Source organism: Oncorhynchus keta, chromosome 20 (assembly GCF_023373465.1).
Source record: "Oncorhynchus keta strain PuntledgeMale-10-30-2019 chromosome 20, Oket_V2, whole genome shotgun sequence".
In the NCBI taxonomy this organism is placed as follows: Eukaryota; Metazoa; Chordata; class Actinopteri; order Salmoniformes; family Salmonidae; genus Oncorhynchus; species Oncorhynchus keta.
The window spans coordinates 9,390,607-9,413,561 of NC_068440.1; the positions used below are offsets into that span (position 1 = coordinate 9,390,607).

The window sequence follows — 22,955 nt, forward strand, 5'->3', positions numbered from 1 at the left end:
AACAAGTTTTAATGACTCCAACCTAAGTGTATGTAAACTTCCGACTTCAACTGTAAATCAAAATGTTGAATCCAATAGCCCATGGTTGTCAAGCTTCCAACAAGTCAAATGTTCCACATTGTTCTTTGAATGCTTATTTTGAAACGCACACTGAGAAGCATGGACAGACAAAATCCACCAAAGACAAAAATGGTACAGTATTAAAACCTTTACTCAGACATGATACAACAGAAACAGATTCCAAATTAAAAAAAAAAAAAAAGCATTTCCTTCCCCAAAACAGTCAATCATTTCCACATGTATGTTGGAGTCAGAGATAAAATAATGACAAAAAAACTAGACATGAGAAAAAGGAAATTGAAAATCCCATGTGATATAACAGTTCCTGCGTGTGTTTAATAGTCCTGAATACAGATGAATCGCGCGGTCAAAGGAAAGAGTCAAGCACAACAGGGAAGCAGTGTATTTGGGCGGGAATCAACGACAGGAAATCTCCAGATCTAACGAAAACAGCTTTTCTTGATCAACAAAACATCATCTGATCAAGTGAGTCTATCACCCTAAGCACTTATCCCACTGTGAACGCATTCTCCTCCTCTGAGCATGTTGAGCTGGCCCTCCCCTCAAGTTCATCCGCGTAATGGGACACTATCCAGAGGCGTGACTTCAGCGCGCACCTTTGGGATCTATGCATTGGCTCCAATTCTTTTCTCAGCTTAAGCCAAGTTTTGCTGACAGTGTCCAATGCATATTTTTCTACGTAAACACACTCCTGTTTGCGCTGGACACGGAAGACAAAACCGTGATCCAAATAGTCAAATTATCAGTGCACGTTCCTAGCTTGTAACTCTGCCCTCTTGGCCACAAAAAAAAGCACCAATGCACAGTATAAATCACCATAGGGACCACCCCGACTAGTGCCCTCCCCTTGCTGTGGCACCTTTCTTATAAAGGGGAGTTCTTTAGTGACAAAGGACAACACTCTGACCACTCAACAGTCATCCACGGGACCTCAGCGTGGCACAGCATCAACGCTGGCCTTCACACCTGTTCGGCAGTGTTACAACATCACAGGGGTGGCGCCAACCAACCGCATGGGGTGTTTTGATCATCATAGAGTTGACCTTTGCACCAGGGTGTCTATTAAATAAGTATTGCATCCCGCTAGATACAAACACATGACAGCTTCACAGGATGCAAACATTTAAGCGTTTGTGGTTTTTTTTTAAGTGACTGTTTTCAAAAGTAAGTTGAATATAAATGAACGTAATCAAAAGGTCCAGGCGTCTGCCTTGAGTGCACGCGGTCACGAGGGACACGCATCTTTGGGCTGCACGCCGGCGGTCTGTCTCCAAGGGCGAAGACCGCCGCAGCACTGCCATCAAGTAATACCAAAGGGACACTGCACTCGATTGGCAAGGGAAGAGAAGGGCCCGGGCAACGTGTATGCAAATGTGCGCCCTGCTCTTCTGTGCATCTTTCTGTGTTGTTGTAAACCTCTCTCCATGCTGCAGCACACCCGAGCTTGCTGGTATAACCAGACCAAGACCTCATTGTACACAGTGGACATAGTGACATAATCAACACAGGCACATAAACATAGTGTACAGGCAGTTAAAAAAAAAAAAAAAATCTGATAAACTGTCTGCCTGAACAACCTGAAAATGCTTAGCTTATAGAACCTGTAGAATTCTTATAGGGCTTTTATACTATACAGTATCTCTGCTCACAGCTAAACTGAATTTATAGGACAAGACACAATATAACAAGGGATTCGCTTTAAAATGCACTGTTACAGCACTAGAAGAGGCAAGTGAGTCATTTTGACTAAATATGAAATTGAAATATCTCTGCCATTTTTAAAGTCATGCCTCCCTCAGTCTGACTTTTCCTAAATACGTCTATTTAACACACGCATGTTAGCATTTTGTGTTATAAGCAGTTTTAAAAGAGGATATATTTTTTTGCAGAGCGAACAAGTGACTTTTTCAAATCCTCCTACAGAGTCACATGCAGGTAAGACTGATTTCTAAATATCACTTTTCCAATAATTACCTTTGTTCCACAAGCTCTACACTTGAGCATGAGAAAACAAAATAGCCTACAGTAACAAACTAATGAAAATGCTATTTTGTTCTTTGAAACAATACTTTTTTTGGCATTCTGTTATCTAAGACCTTCAAAAACACAAGCAAAATATTATTTTTCCAATATCATATATGAAATTAATTTATTAGACTGTTAGAATGTTGGAGTCAAAAACTCATTTTGGCTTGAAGTGGGGTCCCTCAAGGTCAGGCTTTTCTACTGTTAAGAAATGGGAGATTGAAATGCTCCAACAAAAGAAAACGAGCGAATTACACAAGGGGTTGTTGCCAACATCGTGACAAGATTGTGGTTCACACTGGGGATACACAGATAAGATACTCTACCCTGTGGGACTAAATCCCTTAAGACTGATCTCGAGTTCTACTCGTTCATTTTTATTCTGCAACGACTGATTCATGTTCACATGTATAGACGTACATAAACCCGACGGGCATGTAAATGGTCTACAGTGCCCCCACGGCCTGTTCGCAGGCTTGGAGTAGGACACCCTGTTAGACAGGTATCATCCTCCATATCCACATTACATGGGGGAGGTGTTCCTCTCCCGCCAAAAAGGCCTGACTGCAAGTCAATGTAGGAGATCGGCTGAAAAGAGTACGGCCGAGTGGGAATCCTATTATAAGTATTTTTATTTTTTTATTTTTTATTTCACCTTTATTTAACCAGGTAGGCTAGTTGAGAACAAGTTCTCATTTGCAACTGCGACCTGGCCAAGATAAAGCATAGCAGTGTGAACAGACAACACAGAGTTACACAAGTAAAGTAGACCTCGGTTTCAAGAGGGGGAAAAAGGTGGAGGGTGTGTACTTGCACACTCTTGGCGTTTTGTTTGTGTACTGTGTTTGCATTGGTGGGAGGAGCTATAGGAGGACGGGCTCATTGTAATGGAGGGAATGGAATGGTACCAAACACATGGAAACAACGCGTTTGACAGCATTCTATTGAACGGGCGGCAGGTAGCTTAGCGGTTAAGACAGTAACCGAAAGGTCGCTGGTTCTAATCCCTGAGCCGACTAGGTGAAAATAATCTATCGATGTGCCCTTGAGCAAGGCACTTAACCCTAATTGCTCCTCTAAGTCGACCTGTTTAAGTGCATCTTCTAAAATGACTCAAATATAAATTATATTCCAGCCATTACAATGAGCCTATCCTCCTATAGCACCTACCACCAGCCTCCACTGGTGTAAACAAGCACATCTATAATTGTAAGACCACATGAGTCGTGTAGCACCCAACTTTAGGACAGTTGAACTTCTGTCCAGTAAGCGATACAGCATTCTCTATTCTACATCCTAATTTCTGTTCTGAATGGTAAATAATACTAATCTCCAAATACTTCATAAAACGACCCACACATCTAAATCCTTCTATGCACACAATATGGTCTCAATCGTTATGCATCTGCCAATATTGCTCACATTGTGTGTAATGATGCTCTTTTAATATTTCAGTTCAAAGTTTGTAATGTGTTGACAGCTAGTTCTGTTATGAGGGAGCTGAATCGGCCCCTATTGTGTAGGTTTGTGTAAGCAGACCACACAATAGAATCGCGGTAGATGGGTCAGGGTCATCGGCTGAAGCCAACCAATCAGCTCCACAATAAAACACAAAGTATTGTCACAGGCTGGGCAGGCTAAGGGCGTGGGTTCTATCACCCTGCCCGTGACACAGCAGCCCTTTAGAATACAATTTGTGTCAAGAGTGACGAAACTACTAGCACAACAACTAGACTTAATAGTCAGTCACAACGAGGTGGGTTTTTCAAGCTTAAGATCCAGTCTATGGTTAAAACCCTTTACGATTATATATATATATATAATTTTTTTTTTACAGTACATATTGGAAGTGTACAATATCTGTTCATATTGCTATCGGGGAATACTTTTTGTTGTGTGCTAACATGCTTGCTAACCCCTGTGTTTTCCCTACTGTATGCACATGTTGGGATTGCCCAGTCGTGCTCTAGTGAAGGAGTAGATGTGTCATCGTATTTACATATTGTTAAAAAGTTAACGGAAAGAGGCTGCAAGCACTTGAATGACACAAACGGAGGATTCAGAAGGGGAATTGTAGGGGTACAGTAGACCACTGGAACAAGATATCGAATAATATCAAGGCTTTCTTAGACCGGATGGCCATTTCACAGAACGAAGCACGGCCATTAACACCGTGGCTCTTCAGAAGACATGATGAGAGCTGGAGACATTCTTTGTGGTTGCCCCAGTTTCTTAAAGACGGGCAAGATAGGTTTCTGCAGCAAATGTTTACTTACACAGTAATGTTTCACAGAGTGCAAAAATGACCATTAGCAAAGTAGAGGGTGTCAAACAAAAGAAACATCTACAACAGCACCAATGAACGCAGTGCTCTTGAACAAGGTTGCACTTCCTGTGCCCAATGGCCCTTGTTTGGACTTAAAGAGAACAAACAGCAAAATGCAATAAAGAACACATCTTACAAGTCAGTTTCTCTCTTTGAAAGCCTGGTGTGAACTTTAAGGGCCAAACAAAGTGCCCCCTCCTTGGATTTCAATGCCTTAAAAAGGTCTCATTTTAAGAGTACAGTACTTCAGAATGAATTCAGAGCATTTAAGCATGAATAAAGCATAGTATTCAAATCCCATTCGGATTGGTGAACACAGAGGGGCGTGTCTGCCTCTATTGGCTGTGTCCCGATCAATAGAAGTTGGGTGACAGTTGATTGAAATATTACGCACCTGATCATGACGTGTTTGGGTTAAACCCAAGAGTAAAGCCTAAGACAGAGTAAGCCACTCGTCATATCTATGCGCGCAGCAATGTATCTGAATAACCTACGAACCCCACAAGAAGCTGAGAGGTCTACCTTGATTCGCAGAAGCGTTGACACTCAAAGCTGAAGGCTAACTCATGATAAAACTTGTATATGCAGTTAAAAAGGATATATTTCAATGCGTCTTAACCCCTACTGTGAAAAAGTATTTGATTATGTGTGTGTGTGACAGCATACGGGGGGTTATGGGTGGGGTTGGTGTGAGCGGGACATAAAAGCCAGCAGACATGGTGAAGCCCTAGAACCAGGGTGCCAGAACTAGAACCCCTGGTGCAAAATGGACCAGGGCAGAACCTGGGTCTTCGGTCAGCTGGTGGGGCGGGGTTGGTGTGAGCGGGACATAAAAGCCAGCAGACATGGTGAAGCCCTAGAACCAGGGTGCCAGAACTAGAACCCCTGGTGCAAAATGGACCAGGGCAGAACCTGGTTCTTAGGTCAGCTGGTGGGGCGCCTCTAGCATCTCCATGAGGAACGTGTCGATAGGGGTGTCGCCAATCAGCTTGAAGAAAAACAGGTGCTCTAGGCACTTCAGGCCGATGGAGCGCAGCGCTGGCAGCCGGAGGAGGAGCTTAGCGAACCTGGGGCGATGGGGAGAACGAGTGAGGTCAATCATGGTGGTGACGTGGGAGTATTGTGCGGATAGGTGCTATTGTATGTCTGTGTTTCTCTTGTACCTGCCCTGCTGGTCGGGGTATCTCTGTTTACAATAGGACTCTAGCGATGCGTACACCTTCTCCCTCAGCAATTCCACTTCACTGGGGCTGGATAGGCCCTTGGCATCTGAATGCAGGAACAAACACAGGCACTATAGCACATGACAATAATTAACATGTGATTCTTCCTGACATCATGCTATATCTGGTCTGAAACGGCTTAAAATCGTTATCTTGTCTCATTTCGTTATTTGAGCGGAAATCATTTACCTGGGTTGAAGAGGATGATGGCTCGAAGGCAGCCGAGCTCCGTCTTGTCCATCTGCATGTCTCTCATCTTACTGACCAGCTCCGTGAGAACTCTACAACCAGGGTCGAGGAAGGGGAGGTGTGACAGAGGGACGAGAGAGCGGGAGGAGAGGAGTTATCATCTTCTTTAGGGTTCACCACAGTTCCACTCAACGATGCAGCAGTTAAATAAAGAAATTAACAGAAGGGCAGGGGGGGCTGGGATACAAGTTCTACATCCTCTTTACACTATGCATTTAAACGTTACACTACAACCACACAATTGATAAATTCCATCCAAGCCCAAACCACACTTTTCTTATTTACAAACTACTGCACATCGCACAAAATGTTGGGTTATGCAATAATTCAATAAGGACAGAAAGAAGATGAAGGGAAGGAAATTAGCAGCTGGTGTTTTGTCGACGCTGCGCCAGCGACCAGTTGAGCCTGCGCTACGACAGAAAAGAGGAGAAACAGAACACAACACTCACTGAAACACGAGCGGACGAGATACACACGACCCGCTCTTTTACCTGGTCTAATTACAGCACTTTCTTTGCCAGATTCTCTCACTCAACAACTGGGCCAAGAAAAGCGTTTATTTTGTGGCGTTGTTTGTTTTGTTTTGTGTTCGTTGTTGATAGGGGAAGGTAGGCGTGTAGTGATGTCATTACCTGTCAAATATGGCTCCAACCTCTGCATTGTGCGCACTCTCCCTGTGTATTCAATTACAATGTGTTATTACAATGTTATTACACAGTTACATTGTTATTACATTGTCCCCCCCTGCGTTGGTTTGGGCCCAGAGGAACAGGTAGGTTAGACTCTACATTGCATTTTGGTGCCCACTTCTGGGAGTAACAAGCTACAGGCTCTTGTTGATGGAGACTTGGCCTGATGAAAATGTTTTAGATAGCATTAAAACTACGGGAAATAAAGCTTGAGGAATGACAAAAATATGCCAATGTAACACAGCAATAAATATATCCGAGACGTTTGAGCACAGACAAGATTTAGAGGAGAAAACGTTCATATTGGGTCTGATTAAAATAGGGCAAATAGTTCTTTTTTTATTTAATTTAATGTTGTTTTTTAAAATTATGAACCTTTATTTAACTAGTTCTATACAGTATTACACAAGACCTCTGCTTATCTTCACTACCGTAGCGTTTTAGGCATACTTCATCGTACTCTCGATAATTAGCATATAAAACTTCCTGGGTAAGCACGGATCATTTTTTAAAAATCCTTCATGTAAATGGTTTAACCAAATCAGCACAAAAGGGTTATGGGTATTGGCACGGGCCAATGACAGTAGAGCAGATAAGCATAAGCCAATAGAGGAGCGTAATAAATAGTCAAAGGAACAATGCAGTAATATGATTTAATCATCTTAATCAAATCGATTTGGCATAAATCATAAATGAATGAAAGAAAAAAAAAAAAATTAAGGAAAAAAAAAAAAACGTGAGGATACAAAATGAGAATTGAGAGATTTCACACACACAAAAAAAAACATTCAGCGGACCACATTTATGCAAGGATGTCTAGATTATGATGCATCTGAAACAAAAGCCTGCAACCAGTTAATCCAAGAGATGCTTCAGTTCCTGTGGGAATTGGGAGTCTTGCAGTTTATAAACTATTAATAACAATGTAATTACTGTGTAATAAACAATGAATTCACACCATGTGATGTGGCGACCCTATTGAGTTGGGGTGGGCACGCTTGTTCCTTGAGAGCTGCGATGAGCGCAGGATTTTACTTGAGACAGGTGCCATGCCGCTTGATTAAAGGCTATTTTACACTACTGAATAAAATACTGACATCTGCCAATGTAAAATGTAATAGATGAATGTGCCCCGTGTGTGTGTGGCTGTGTTGGGGGGGTAGTCCTAGTGAAGTCAACAGTGACGTCTACAGTACATTAAGCATTAGCCCCCAGCGTTCTGGCATGCTGCATTATACTCAGCTAGCCGAACCGAACGAGTGTGCTCGCATACATTTGCTTGAAAAACGAGGAAAAAGCGTGCAATAGTACTGTTTGTCCATTTTGAGACGCTGTAGCCAGTATACTTCCTCAAAATAGTCCAAATTAATCTAAGATAACTCAAGAAATCTGTCATTAATTTAGACGTTTTTGCCCGAATAGATGTTAGTTGCGCAATTTTACATCTAACTAAGATGTTTGGTGCATTTTCAATGGAAAAATTTACATGAAAACAAGTCGTCTCTTGTTGAATGACAACAAAGACTTTACTGAAGAATCCCTACTGTTGACCAATTACCAATGAAAGGGCGTAGACTTTGTCTCCGAACTTCAGCTTGCCTCCAGAAAAAATGCTGGGTGCTCGAACAGCCCAAAACAAAAATCCTCACCGTCGTCCAAAATGAACAAAAACGTCACAAAATGTAATCATAATATATGCTCCATTCTCCCTTTAGTCGGGAAAATTATTCAGCTCATTTCAAAAAACTCATCTGGACTCCAAAGAGAAATGGCCATTTAATGAATAATAACTGTAACAGGCATGACCATGACTGAAAATTATGTTCTACAAACACATGTATGGTAAAGTGTTTATATGACGGCGTGTATGGTTAAATTAAATAAACTGCCATTACAAAAACACTAGACATTAAGTGTTGACTGTTTATGGAAAAAACAATGCAGAATGCTTAAATCATTCAGGGGCACCTTTTTTTCAATCTTTCTCCCTGCAGTTTATAAGCTTTTCGATGAAAATTAACATGTAAAAAGTTGCTTCTATGTGCTTCACCGAGGTCCATCGCACATGCGGGTGTTACCTGTCGAAGATGGCTCCCACGCCGGCACTGTGGGCACTGTTCCTGTGCACGTGTAGGCCGGTGGCCAATAGGATGCCGTCCTTCACACTGATGGAGCGGTGAGAGAAGGAAGCGATCAGCAGCTCGTTCCAACCTGGAGAGAGACAGGGTCATCAGCCTATCCATTTGGGCTGTGAAAGGCTTGGATTTAATGAGGTCAAAGCTGAGCAGGGTTGTGTTCATTAGGGTGTAAGACAAAAAAACTTTTTCCAACTAAAAAAAAAAAATGTTTTATTGGACATGTCCAGGTAGTCCCTCCCTATTTCAGTTAGCTTTCTTCCATTTGGTGCCGATGAACATAAAAAGTCGAAGGCTTTTTGAGCGTACCGGCACGTAGCAGGATGACCTGGTCGTCCAGGGCCAGCTCAGAGAAGTGGGGGACCCTCTTGGCCCACTCCACCAGGGTAAACAGCTGCTTGTCTGCAGCCTGGCAGATGTTGGTGACCGGGTCGTTGGGCTGGAGAGAGAAACAGAGGGAGAGAGACCCGCTTCAACATAGGGCACAAAATAGAGACTGGAGATCTTAGGATCACATTTAAACTAAGCGGGTCTGTTATCTCAGAATATATTGTATCACAATAAATTGTTGGCTCAGTCGCACAATCAAATCTCTAGAAATAATAACAGACAGTGGAGTAAGAGAAGTTGGTATGTGTGCGTCGAGGGGACAGACGGTGGGTCACACACACACACATTTACCGAGCTGTCCCCGGAGCTCCCATCGGCATGCAGCTCGGTCTTCTGTTCCACGGCCATCTCGGCCTCTAGGATCTTTTCCACAGGCATCTCCTCGTTGATGGCACTGGTCGACTCCACCTCGCTCTCCCGCTCCTTGTTCCTCTGGCGCTCTTCCTGCACGGCTGCAGGGGCACAGGAAGGGCAGAGGGAAGGAGAGAGGGAAGGAGGGGACGAGAGAGTCGGGGAGCGAGAAGGAAAGAGGCACAGGAGGGGAGGAGGAGAGGGGAAAGTAGGGAGCAGCAGAGGGAGAAGGATGGAGGGGGGAAAAGATAAAGAAAGAGCAGGACAGGGAAGTGAGATGGAGAGAGAGCAAATGGGAAGCAAAAGTGAAGAAAAAAAGAGAAAGGTGAGAGAGAAAGGAGAGGAAATAAAAAAAGAAAAGAGAAAAAAGAAAGTTGAGAAAAAGAGGAGTGTGAAATGAGGAAAGTAAAGAATGACACAGGTAGAGGAAAAGGAGATACACAGATATGTACATTTCCCGGTTAGTTCAAACAACAAAGATGTTTTTACCTTTCACACCAGGGGTCTCAAACTCAAGGCCTAGGGGCTGATATCTGATTCCCATCAGCCATCAAGAGAATTGTCCTATTAGAATCACCCCACAATAAGGTTTATTCCTATGGCAATAAGGTTCACTCCAAACCACATAAAAGGGCACAATACCAATCATCTGTGCACTACAATCAGCAAATTCAGGGAAATATCTGGAATCAGCCCCTGACACCACAGTAATACGAGTTTACACAATGTCAGCGATACTGAGAACAGCAACACTAACTCCACGATAAGCGTTACATTGCTATTCGCGTTGTGTCAATGTGATGTTCTACCTGCTACACAGAGCATGTTGTTTTGAGAGCGGAGAGGAACAGAGGGGAAGAACATCTTTCCTCGAGTTTCTCCTACTGTACCTTACCATATTCATCAATTATGCGTAAGTACAATAGCTTTGGTCCAGTTTTCATTAAAGTACTCATTAAATTGTTGGTAGTGGTTGTACTAAATGATCCTCTAATTACACAAGTTGTTTTTGTTTACATTGTGAACCTAGCTAGTCAACGTAGCTAGCTAGCTAGAAGTAGTAGCTTCTTGACTTCAGAAATCTAAGTAAAATAACCAGTGGTGTATAGCGGAGGCTATATGCAACCAAAATCAACTTTTGTTCTCATTATTCCAATGTACAAGACGGAATGAACGCGGCGTCAAGAATTGAACCTCTGCGATTCTTGAGCTTGGGTGCTGCTATTGGACTTGACGCAACGCGAGCGCAACAAGGGTCGCGAGCAGCTTTCATTGATTTCAAAGGAAGCATTTCCTCAACGGCTGATGGCAATGCCGTACGCCCGATGGCTATTGTATATCAGGGCCTTAAGACTTACATTGCGCCTGGTAATTAGAGTTTCATACCAATATATTCTGCAACATACCTCAGCCCAAAATGGACCATCACAACAAAACAACAAAATATTGTTGTTTTACCTCTTGACCAAATAAAACATTTAAAAAATGCACAAACATTAGAAAAAGGATGATTGTTTCAAAGTGTTGTAGGCAAGAGAGGCTGTCTTCCGTGTGGTATGATGGTCCATTTCTGAGCATTTACATAAAACCAGATAACAAGTACTCTGCACTATTCCCCACCAACTAATTAAATGCCATTCTCCTTACATCTCTGTCGTTCATCTTGGACCACTACAGAAGATGGGAGAGAGAAAACGAGAGGAAACAAGAGGGGAGAGAGAGGGGGGCAGGGGTTAGTGTTTACAAGGCTCTCCATCCCCCTCTCTCTACCTCTTTCTCGTTCTTTCCATCCCCTTTGAGTACAATCAATACTCTCCCCTTAGAAATTCATATTACAATATTCAAAAAAATCTTAAATGCTCTTAGACATCTTTATTATACATAGATTATTTCAGTGGATTTAAAAACAGCAATTGGAAATAGTTTTATAGCAAGTAGGCTATACAATCTTTTCGGCAACCATGTCAAACAGTGTTATTTCAGCAGGGCAACAGGACGGTTGGTGAGTGGGGGTCTTTGGGTTAGGGGACACAAGGGGCCCCATCCCTCTTACTTCTACATTCTTACTGTAGCAAAAGTCAGACCACATTTCAATAAGGATCCTAGCTCTCCCTCACTCTTTCTGTCTTGTCGCGGTCTCGCTCCTCATATCTCCAATTGCATCCCTCTCGGCCTCTCCCTCCATTTCAAGCCTTACCTGGTGATAGCATTGCCCTTTTAAAGAGCCATATTGAATGCTAGTTGAGGACAGCAGACTTCTAGGCTCCCCCTTACCTTCCCTCTTCATGCCACAGGCCAGGCACTTCTGGTAGCGGCAGTACTGGCAGCGGTTGCGCTGGCGCTTGTCCACCAGGCAGTCCTTGTTGTCCCGGCAGGTGTAGCTCAGGTCCTTGCGCACCGTGCGCTTGAAGAAACCCTTGCAGCCCTCGCAGCTGTGCACTCCGTAGTGCTTACCTACAGAGAGAGAGAATGACAAGAAAGAGGAATGCAAATTGACAACAATAGAGAGGGAATAGGGGGATAGGAAAAGGAGGGAAGGTTACATCAGTAACGAACCCCTTTCAATCCTTCAGGCACTAAGCCTAGAGCGCATAGTTCTTCTGGTGCGATGGTAATGAAAATACATGGAAGTGTTTCGGGCCCTTTTAGGAGAAACTGAACTGGTACAGACAAGGGAGAGATGAAAAACAATTCCTTACTGTGTTTTAAACATTTTATGCAGCTTTCTTTAAAACAATTTTCTACACTACGGAAAGGTATCCCCAAATCTAGGGTTATATGACGTTTCCATACCATAAAGGCTATAGGTTCGTGTAGCCAATGCCATGTTGTGTAGATCCCACTATGCACAGCGGAAATCTATGGGTGTCAATCCCAAATCCATGAGAAACATCCACACCACCTAACTAAATTTCATTCAACGCCTGTAGAATTTTGGACAGAACTATTCTTTAATAAACAAAGCATATTGCACTACTGCTTCCCTCTCAGCCCCCCGACACAGACCCTAAATCAACCCCCAGTCTGTCCTATAGATGGAAGAGTATATAGTTAAACTTGCCTTCTTACAGACGGGGTGGGGTTTTGGCCATATTGCATACGCAATTCAATGAATCTCTGATCTTCACAAGAGCATAGGGTCTAGGGGCCAGTTTGGGATTGGGCCTAGACTTACCGGAGGAGCGGTCACCACAGATGGCACACAGGCGCTTTTGGGAGAGCATGGGGCCCCCTGGGCTGTGGCCTCCCAGTCCGAACGGAGGCTTCACGTCATCCGAGCTGCTGACCGCGTGCAGCCCCGACATGGACACTGTGGAGTTGATCTGGAGGCAGAGAGAAAGGCGGGAAGGGGATATGGGCAGGAGTGAGAGGGGAGGATGTGTCATGAACTGACAGCGCATCACTCCTTAGTTTGATTATTTAGAGTCATAGTTGCAGAGCTGTCATATTTCAAGAAACATTACAAAAAAAACATCAGTACTTTCATGCATCCAACAATCACATACATATAGCCAGCTATCTTTTTGAGTGGGCTGGTTGATCAGTATTAAAGTCACATTCAGTTACCCGTTCGCACGCCCAGGCATCCTTGGTCGGAGAAAAGAGCCTCCCTCGCCCTCAAAGCAATAGAGGTTACAGAGCACTTCTCGCCCTCACCAGTTCAAGCAGGTTAAGTCTCAAGGCATCCTCATAGCCGGATTAATTCGTGGGGACGTTTGAGGGGAATCAGATGCAAAAAGTGAAATGGAGGGAGGAGAAAGAGAAAAAGCAAGGGGGGGAGGAGAAATAACACTGAAAAGGACCATCTGGTGTGAGAGGAGATAGAGGAAATGAAACAACCAATATGGAGAAAGGTAGAGGTGGTAATAGGGGGGGTTCTTACCTCTGCACTCCTGGTATACATATTGATCTGTGAAGTAAAAAGGGCTGAAGTAGAGGGCAGGGGAGGAAAGAAAGAGGGATGGGTGGGCACACTCAGGGACGGACAGTACGGGTATTTGTTTGGATATTCACTACTATGCTGCTACTACGAGCCCCTTGGACCAATCATTTTATGCCTGGATGAAGAAGAAAAATCTCCATAAAATGTTCGCAAAAGCAGATCAATTAAATGGAGATTTAAAAACTGTACTTTGTGCATGTGAATTTATGGATTTTATGTACAGTACTAGTACTAGTCAAAAGTTTGGACACACCTACTCATTCCAGGGTTTTTCTTTTGTTTTACTATTTTAAAATAATAGCGAAGACATCAAAACTAAGGCTGTCTTCTGTATACCAACCCTAGTTTGTCACAACATAACTGATTGGCTCAAACACATTAAGAAGGAAATACATTTCACAAATTAACAAGACACACCTGTTAATTGAAATGCATTCCAGGTGACTACCTCATGAAGCTGGTTGAGAGAATGCCAAGAGTGTGCAAAGCTGTCATCAAGGCAAAGTGTGGCTATTTGAAGAATATAAAACACATGTTGATTTGTTTAACACTTTTTTGGTTACTACATGATTTTCAGATACCACATGAGGTGTTATTTCGTAGTTTTGATATTTTCACTATTATTCTACAATCTACAGTAAAGAAAAACCTTTGAATGAGTAGTTGTGTCCAACCTTGACTGGTACTGTATATCTTTCATGGAAATATTGCAGAATGTGTTCCCTATTTTCTAGTCATACGCAGGAATGGGACAGGGGGAGTTGGATCTTTTGATGTGTCGTTTTGAGGGTAACCAATGATTCATCCACTGGCATCCTTGATCTAAAATGTCATAATTTAATCATTACTCAATTAATTTAATATTTTGTGAGGTTTTTAAAGTCAGAACGCATTCAAAGAAAAAGGGCAACATGTTTAAAAAAGTACCCAAATAATGCTGTTTCGTGGTTGATTTCACAGATAAAAAATGTGCTACTTTTATGACAATGATTTACAATATTTAGATATGTATGGTATCACGTTTGCCTTTGTTAGTTATCCACAACTTCACTTGACCTATAAGGCTGGGAATTGCCAGACCTCACAATACGATATTATCACGAGGCTTAGGTGCTAATACGATACGTATTGCGATTCTATATGTATTGTGATTCGATACTACGATTTTATTGCAATTTGATGTTCCAAACATATTGCTCACCATGGCTCCCTATTTAAAAAAGTATATGGAAAACAAGCTTTGAAGGAAAAATACTAGAGTTTTGATGCAGGTACGGCTAGCTCAAAAATAATATTGCGCTATTTGCCCAAACGATGTTAACCGTCAACAATTATATCCCTATATTTAACTATTCATTTTTCACCTATCACTATTTAACAATAACCTACATCACAGTATATTGCACATTTTAGGGGTCGTAAAATAGCAGCCAATTGTTTATTTACAATAAAAGTGAGCTCAACAAGTGATACTCTTCTCAACCAATCACCAGAGTCTGATGATACTGGCAGATACACGCATGTTGACTGCAGCCTATGAAGTCACTCTTGGTTCACACTGGCCACTACTGTAAAGCAGAATTTATTGACCATGGCGCCAACTTCTCATCTCTGAATGGCCCTGAAAGGTGAAAGATGAGGCAGGAGAAGAGTGGTAGAACAGAACAGTGTTAGCTACCTGTCTGGAACTCGGGTCTCACCTGGGGGCTGCTGATGGGGCCGTAGCCCACCGAGGGTGTCCCGGGCAGGCAGGGTGACCCCAGGGAGGAGCTGATGACAGAGAAGGGCGAGCCCATGCTGCTGATGGGGCTGTTGACGGCCGAAGTGACGGGCGGCAGAGAAGTCATGGCAGCAGCTGTGGGGGTCAGGGGTGGCGAGCGCTGGCCCGAGGGAGGGGAGGACACAGAGGAGCTGTCTGGGCTGCGGGAATCTGGTGAGAAACAACAGGGATTATATACCAGAAAGTGATGACACCGTACAAACAACTCAAGTTTAAGAAAAAAATGAGTGATATTTCCCCTAGCTACAATGAAGTTAGTTTTGTGTGTGCTTACCTATTACAAGGGTCATGCCCAGGGGTGTCAATTGGGTATGGCAGTTGCAACCCTAGATCAACACCAATTTAAAAATAGGCCACTAAAATCATTCTAATCCCGATTAAAAGGCAAATACAGTGTAGCGGTATCAGAGAGCTGGCTTTAGGATCATGCAGACGGCTCAGAACCGGGGGTTGCCCCTAAGGATGCTTTTCGCGGCTGGCTGGCTGGCTTTGGGACAGCGCATCAATGCAGCTCCGCAGTGAACAGAGCAAGTTTTTTCTCAAAACAGCTGTTTGACATAAGATGAAACTGGAGTTTTTTTTAACCTGGTTGAGCTAGTGTGAGCTAGTGTGTAGCTGCTAATTGTTGTAAGACAAGTGTTTGTAGAATGTCCCCTATCTACTAAGGTGAATGAAGTTACAGCAGCCAAGGTGATAATGGCTGGAGACAATTTTGGTTGTTTTTGTTGTTTAAAATTGCATTTAGAGTTTTTAAACTATGTAGAAATGCAGTAAATGACCCCTTATATAGCACTTGGAATAATTATGTATAAGCAATAATAATTCATTTGTAAAGTATATTTCCAAAAGTTCAATGCACACCTTCAGAAAGCATTCACATTCGTTGACTTTTTCCACATTTTGTTGTTACAAAGTGGGATTGAAATCTATAATTGTCATTTTTTGTAAACGATCTACACAAAATACTCTAATGTCAAAGTATAAGAAACATTTAGAAAAATGTATTAATATAAATAAATAAAACATTACATCTTGATTAGATAAGTATCCAACGCTCTAACCACTAGGCCACCTGCCGCCCCATGCTGCAGCCACCACCACGCTTGAAAATATGTAGAGTTGTACACAATGTTTTTTTTGTTTTTTTTCAGTATTACTTTAGTTCCTTGTTGCAAACAGGATGCATGTTTTGGACCATTTTTATTCTGTAAAGCCTACCCTTTTTTCACTGTCATTTGTTAGTATTGTGGCGTAACTACAATGTTGTTGATCAAACCTCCTTTCTCCTATCATAGCCATTCAACTTTGTAACGGATTTAAAAATCATTGTTGGCCTCATGGTGAAATCCCTGAGCGGTTGTAAATCCTCTCTGGCAACTGAGTTAGGAAGGGAGCCTGTATAGACCTAGTGGCTGGGTGTAATGATACACCATCCAAAGTGAAATTAATAACAGCACCAGGATCAAAAGAGCCCTTCAATGTCTGTTTTTTTATTTTTATATACCCCATCTACCAATAGGAGCCCTTCTTTGTGAGGCATTGAAAAACCTCCCTGGTCTTTGTGGTTGAATCTGTGCTTGAAATTCACTACTCGACTGAGGGACCTAACAGATAATTGTATTTGTGGGGTACAGAAATGGGGTAGTCATTTAAAAATCATCTTAAACACTATTATTTCACACAGAGTGAGTCCATGCAACTTATTTGACTTGTTAAGCACATTTTTGCTCTTATTTAGGCTTGCCATAACAAAAGGGTTGAATACTTGACTCAAAGACATTTCAGATTTTCATTTTGTATTAACTTGTAAACATTTCTAAATACAAAATTCCACTGACATTATTGGTTATTGTGTGTAGATCAGTGACACAAAATCAAAATTTAAATCCATTTTTAAAATTCAGGCTGTAACGCAAAATGTGGAAAAAGTCAAGGGGGGACACTTTCTGAAGGCAATGCCAGGCAGAAGAGAAAACAGTCACAATACATCAAAAAGTAGAGGAAAGAAAACGTCAAATCAAATCACCATACATCAAACCATTACATACTAATACAAAACATAGACGTTAAGCAGACTAGGCGATCAAACATTAAAAGCTAGCTTGAAAGGGTAGGTCTTTAGTTATGTTTTAAACAAGGAAATTCAAGCTGTCTCCTTGACATGTGTAGGTCACCCATGCTGCCCAGGTTTGTAACTTAGGTGAATCATCCTTAAGGGCCTTAAAGGTGAGCAGCAAGAATTTTACATTTGATGGGGGTTGAATGAAGTAGGGTAGTCTGATTAATCAGGCTGTAATAAGCAATTAATTGGAATATACTAGAGGTCGACCGATTATGATTTTTCAACGGCGATATCGATTATTGGAGAACCAAAAAAAGATGATACAGATTCAAATCTGCTATTTTATCTATTTATTTATTTGAAATAATGACAATTACAACAATACTGAATGAACACTTATTTTAAGTTACTATAATACATCAATAAAATCAATTTAGCCTCAAATAACAATAACACACAGAAATACGAGCCGTAAGTCATTAATATGGTCAAATCTGGAAACTATCATTTCGAAAACAAAACGTTTATTCTTTCAGTGAAATACGGAACCGTTCTGTATTTTATCTAACGGGTGGCATCCAGAAGTCTAAATATTCCTGTTACATTGCACAACCTTCAATGCTACGCATCACCGGGGGCAAACTACCTGCCCTCCAGGACACCTACACCACCCGATGCCACAGGAAGGCCATAAAGATCAAAGGACAACAACCACCCGAGCCACTGCCTGTTCACCCCGCTATCATCCAGAAGGCGAGGTCAGTACAGGTGCTGCATCAAAGCAGGGACAGAGAGACTGAAAAACAGCTTCTATCTCAAGGCCATCAGACTGTTAAACAGCCATCACTAACATTGAGTGGCTGCTGCCAACATACTGACTCAACTCCAGCCACTTTAATAATGGAAATATTGATGTAATAAATGTATCACTAGCCACTTTAAACAATGCCACTTCATATAATGTTTACATACCCTACATTACTCATCTCATATGTATATACTGTACTAACTCTATACCATCCACTGCATCTTGCCTATGCTGTTCTATACCATCACTCATTCATATATATGTACATATTCATTCCTTTACACTTGTGTGTATAAGGTAGTTGTGAAATTGTTAGGTTAGATTACTTGTTGGATATTACTGCATTGTCGGAATTAGAAGCACAAGCATTTCGCTACACTCGCATCTGCTAACCATGTGTATGTGACAAATAAAATTTGATTCGTCATAATTACGTAAAATTCTGGCAAATTAGTTCGCAACGAGCCAGGGGGCCTAAACTGTTGCATATACCCCGACTCTGCGTGCAATGAACGTGTTTTTTTTGTTGCAAATGCGCTTTTGTTAAATCATCCCGTTTGGAGAAGTTGGCAGTCTTTGTCAGTAAGAAATGGTCTTCACACAATTCGCAAAGAGCCAGGCGGCCCAAACTGCTGCATATACCCTGACTCTGTTGCACAGAATGCAAGAGAAGTGACACAATTTTCCTAGTTAAAAGAAATTAATGTTAGCAGGCAATGTTAACTAAATATGCAGGTTTAAAAATATATACTTGTGTATTGATTTTAAGAAAGGCATTGATGTTTATGGTTAGGTACACATTGGGGCAACGACAGTGCTTTTTTCGCGAATGCGCTTGTTAAATCACCCGTTTGGCAAAGTAGGCTATGATTCAATGATAAATTAACAGGCACCGCATCGATTACATGCAACGCAGGACAAGCTAGATAAACTAGTAATATCAGCAACCATGTGAAGTTAACTAGTGATTATGTTAAGATTGATTGTTTTTTATAAGATACGTTTAATGCTAGCTAGCACCTTACCTTGGCTCCTTGCTGCACTCGCATAACAGGTTGTCAGCCTGCCACGCAGTCTCCTCGTGGAGTGCAATCGGCCATGATCGGTGTCCAAAAATACAGATTACCGATTGTTATAAAAACTTGAACTCTGCCCTAATTAATCGGCCAATCTGATTAATCGGTCGACCTTTAGGATATACAGCCTGAAACTAATGACTGCAAAATAATTTAAATGTTCCTTACAAGCCAGAAAGTTTAATAAAATTACATTTGATTTTACTCTACCCGTTGTCCATAACCAACTCATTGGCCTTGTGGTTAAAGTGTCCGCACTGAGATTGGAAGGTTGTGAGTTCAATCTCTGGCCAAGTAATACCAAAGACTGTAAAAATGGGATCTGATGCGTCTCCACTTGGCACTCAGCATTAAGGGGACAGATTTGGAGTAACAGGCTGACCACACCGCTCGCATCTGCATTGCTAAGTGCTAAAATAGAAGTCATTCCTATTTCTGACGCAGATCGCGCTGCAAGTCCTGCCTCTCCCATCTCCTCATTGGTCGTCGTGGTAATACTATGAAAGTTTAGATGCCAATCACCATAAAAGTTCAAAGATGAAAAGGCCTGGAAGGAGGAGAGATGACTAGAAACGATTCGGTTGACCGTTTTAAGTGTGGATTAATTGTTGGAGTAGAGGACCTTGTGCATTTCAGGTAAAATAACAACTCAATGTTTATATCCCAGGACAAATTAGCTAGCAACAGCAAGCTAGCTAAATAGGCCAAATTAGCTAGCATGTGCAAGCTAGCTAGCTAAATTGCCATACATGTTTAATGCTTTTCGACCTGTCTCCAAATTAATGTAATTGGTTCAGAGTTTGTTTTGATATTTTAACCTGAGTGTCGTGATCGTGTTTGGTGTGGAGGGACAAAATAAATTGATGCACAATGGCGCCGCCGGTTTGGGTTCCGTGTAAGGCCCTGCGATAGACTAACGTCTTGTCCAGGGCGTGTACTTGTACATCAAGCTGCCTTGCGCTACAGAAACAAGAGATAGGTTCCTACCCTAATGAGCTATTCTGGATCACACAAGCCAAGGCTACTTACTTACCGGTTGCCCAACACCATGTTGGTCAAAATTTGATACAAATTATCCACAGCAAAGTATTGTTTAGCTGACTTTTTAGAGCGCCTGTACTGAAGTTTCTATCATCGCACATGCACAGAACCATGTAAATACCTGCTGACTTCAGTATGCATGCATCGCGTGTTTGCTCATGACCGAAAGGCACGTGCACAAGACGGAAGTACATGCACGCAACGCAGGCAAACTAACTGAAGTCAAGTTTTATTAGTCGTATGTATGGGATACACATGGTATACACGTCCAACTAAATGCTTACTTCTTAACAATATAACAATAAGAAATAATAAAATATAACAATATGAAAAAAGTAAATGGCTCAGTAGAGTAGAATAAACATTTTAGCATAATTATAATACAGTATTTAGCAATCATAATAAGAGTTGGGTAGCAGCAGTTGGGATGTGTGTGGATGTGTGTGTATGTATGTGTGCCACGGTGCAGAGTCAGTGCATGTGGTCAGTCCAGTTCAAGTGTTCAGTAGTCTGATGATGGATGTGGATAGAAACTGTCTGAGCCTTTTGATATCAGACCTCATGCTCCGATACCATCTGCCCGGCGGTAGGGGAGGGAACAGGCCGTGTTTGGGGTGTGATGACCGCTGCAGGCCTTCCTCAGGCACCATTTTGAGTAGATGTCCTGGATAGGTCCCAGTGATGTACTGGTGTCAGCAGGTGTTGACAAGGTTTTGAGCATGTGCCAGGTGATAGAAATGTCAACTTCAGTACTGCCGCTCTAAACAGTTGAGTAAACAATACTTTCTGTGGATATTTTGTGTCAAATTTCAACCTGAAAGTCCAACACCACAGAAAACTAACTGGTAGAGTAACTTCAAATAATTGTATTAAACATTCTGGCTTGTAAAGAACATTTACACAATTCATTTCAAGCTGTATATACTAATAAGTGTGTAGTAATCAGACTAAAAACTGGGGTGATATGGTTTTTTGGTGTAATTTGTGAGTGGATCCTTGTAGCTATAGCCAACTAGGCTATTCAGTTTGGTAGCTTAGTAACGTGTTATGCCTTCAGGCATTGCAAATATTGTCAACAAGCATCTCTAATGCACCAACTATAGTTGACCACTGTAGCTGGAACATAAAAAACAAAATGCTGAAGTGGCTTGATAGCTAGCTAAATTCATTCGAAAACACCAGTGGCATTCTCTTACCTCTGCTGTCACCCATTATTACCTCCTTGGTGGAAAAGACGTGCTGGGACACCGATAGACGTGCTTCAATAACACTCCGCTATCCAACTCAAGACCGCGGACTGGGGCCCGGGCCAGAGTCGTTTTCGGATGACCAAAAACAGGACTGAAAAAAATGGGGGGAGAAATTCCTTAAATAACAGACGCAAACGTCAACATTTGGCATCAGGCACGGTTTTCATAGAGGCATAAGCATCCATTCTCATGTTTTTTTTATGTGTGTGCATTTTGGCCAAGAAGAAGCATGTCGTAAACTACCTAGCTAGCTGACGTTATATATCTAAAATGACTAGCTACCTAGATCGTGACAAACGCGGAGTCAACCAAATTGTGGCCTATAGACAGTGCAGCCACAGGAAGTAGAAGGACGATTTGTATCAGTTGTGCAGTTAGCAACCTAGCTATCTATCGTAGTGCAACAACCGACCAGAGAAAACTCGCAAGTGATAAGTTAGTTGGTTTGTAAACAATTCAACATTCTAGCTATACATTACCCTAACAGTAAGATATAACGTTAACGCTAAAACAAACTATGCATCAACAATAATGAAACCTAATTACTAACGTTTTTGACAGTGCAGTTTCTTCGCATGAAAAGATGTGGTGGTCAGGCCCCGAGTTCGCATGAAAAGATGTGGTGGTCAGGCCCCAAGTTCTTCCTCTCCTCTCGCCCCACTTTGCCTCGCCGTCAGCCCTCCCTTTCCCTGTACAGCCCTTCTGCCTGTGGCTGACGGAGTAGCTACCGTACCAAAAACAGTACCGTTTGAAGAGGTTTCTGCATTACGATGCATTTACATGCCACTTCAACATTCTATGGCAGCCATGTTAGCTCCTGATTAACATTACATGGGGAATATAAAATAAAATAAATACTATAAAACTGAATGTCTGTAATGAGCAGTATGATGCATTTACATGACACTACCACATGCAGCCATGTTCCCCATTAACATTACATGGGGAATATTTAAACAATGTTGTGTCACTGATTGTCTTGAATTAGAACAATATCCCAAATTCTAAAAGTTGGCCCAACTTTAAATACACAGAACCCAAATATAAACACAACATGCAACAATTTTCAAGATGTTAAAGTTCATATAAGGAAAGCAGTCATTTGAAATAAATTAATTAGTCCCTAATCTATGGATTTCACGACTGGGAATACAGATATGCATCTGTTAGTCACAAAATGCCTTAAAAAGGAGGGGCGTGGATCAGTATACCAGTCAGTATCTGGTGTGACCACCATTTGCCTCATGCAGTGTAACACATCTACTTCCCATAGAGTTGATCATGCTTTTGATTGTGGCCTGTGGAATGTTGTCCCACTCCTCTTCAATGGCTGTGCGAAGTTGCAGGAACTGGATCATGCTGTCATAAACGTTGATCCAGAGCATCCCAAACATGCTCAATGGGTGACATGACTGGTGAGTATGCAGGCCATGGAAGAACTGGGACATTTTCAGCTTCCAGGAATTGTGTACAGATCCTTGCAACAAAAATAGGGCCGTGCATTATAATGCTGAAACATGAGG

At 42.0% G+C, this 22,955-nt stretch overlaps 1 protein-coding gene across 12 annotated transcripts; it reads right to left on the bottom strand.

The window, feature by feature from the left end:
- Positions 1 to 193: 193 nt before the first annotated feature.
- Positions 194 to 22,353, bottom strand: LOC118399313 (retinoic acid receptor RXR-beta-A). 12 transcript variants are annotated; one of them, XM_035795307.2, is made up of 14 exons: positions 21,983 to 22,352; positions 21,379 to 21,523; positions 20,741 to 20,868; positions 15,116 to 15,345; positions 12,648 to 12,795; positions 11,747 to 11,926; positions 11,120 to 11,143; positions 9,407 to 9,573; positions 9,041 to 9,170; positions 8,675 to 8,807; positions 6,540 to 6,581; positions 5,845 to 5,936; positions 5,596 to 5,701; positions 194 to 5,499 (listed from the first exon to the last, which is right to left on the bottom strand). In XM_035795307.2, the coding sequence occupies exons 4-14, from the start codon at positions 15,260 to 15,262 to the stop codon at positions 5,352 to 5,354; spliced, it is 1,317 nt and encodes a 438-aa protein (XP_035651200.2). In that variant the 5' UTR covers positions 15,263 to 15,345; positions 20,741 to 20,868; positions 21,379 to 21,523; positions 21,983 to 22,352; the 3' UTR covers positions 194 to 5,351. The 12 variants fall into 12 exon arrangements, with proteins under 12 accessions (XP_035651200.2, XP_035651199.2, XP_035651201.2 ...); XM_035795306.2 differs by having other exon boundaries at positions 20,741 to 20,942; XM_035795308.2 differs by lacking the exon at positions 20,741 to 20,868 and having other exon boundaries at positions 21,401 to 21,523.
- Between the last annotated feature and the right edge of the window lie 602 nt (positions 22,354 to 22,955).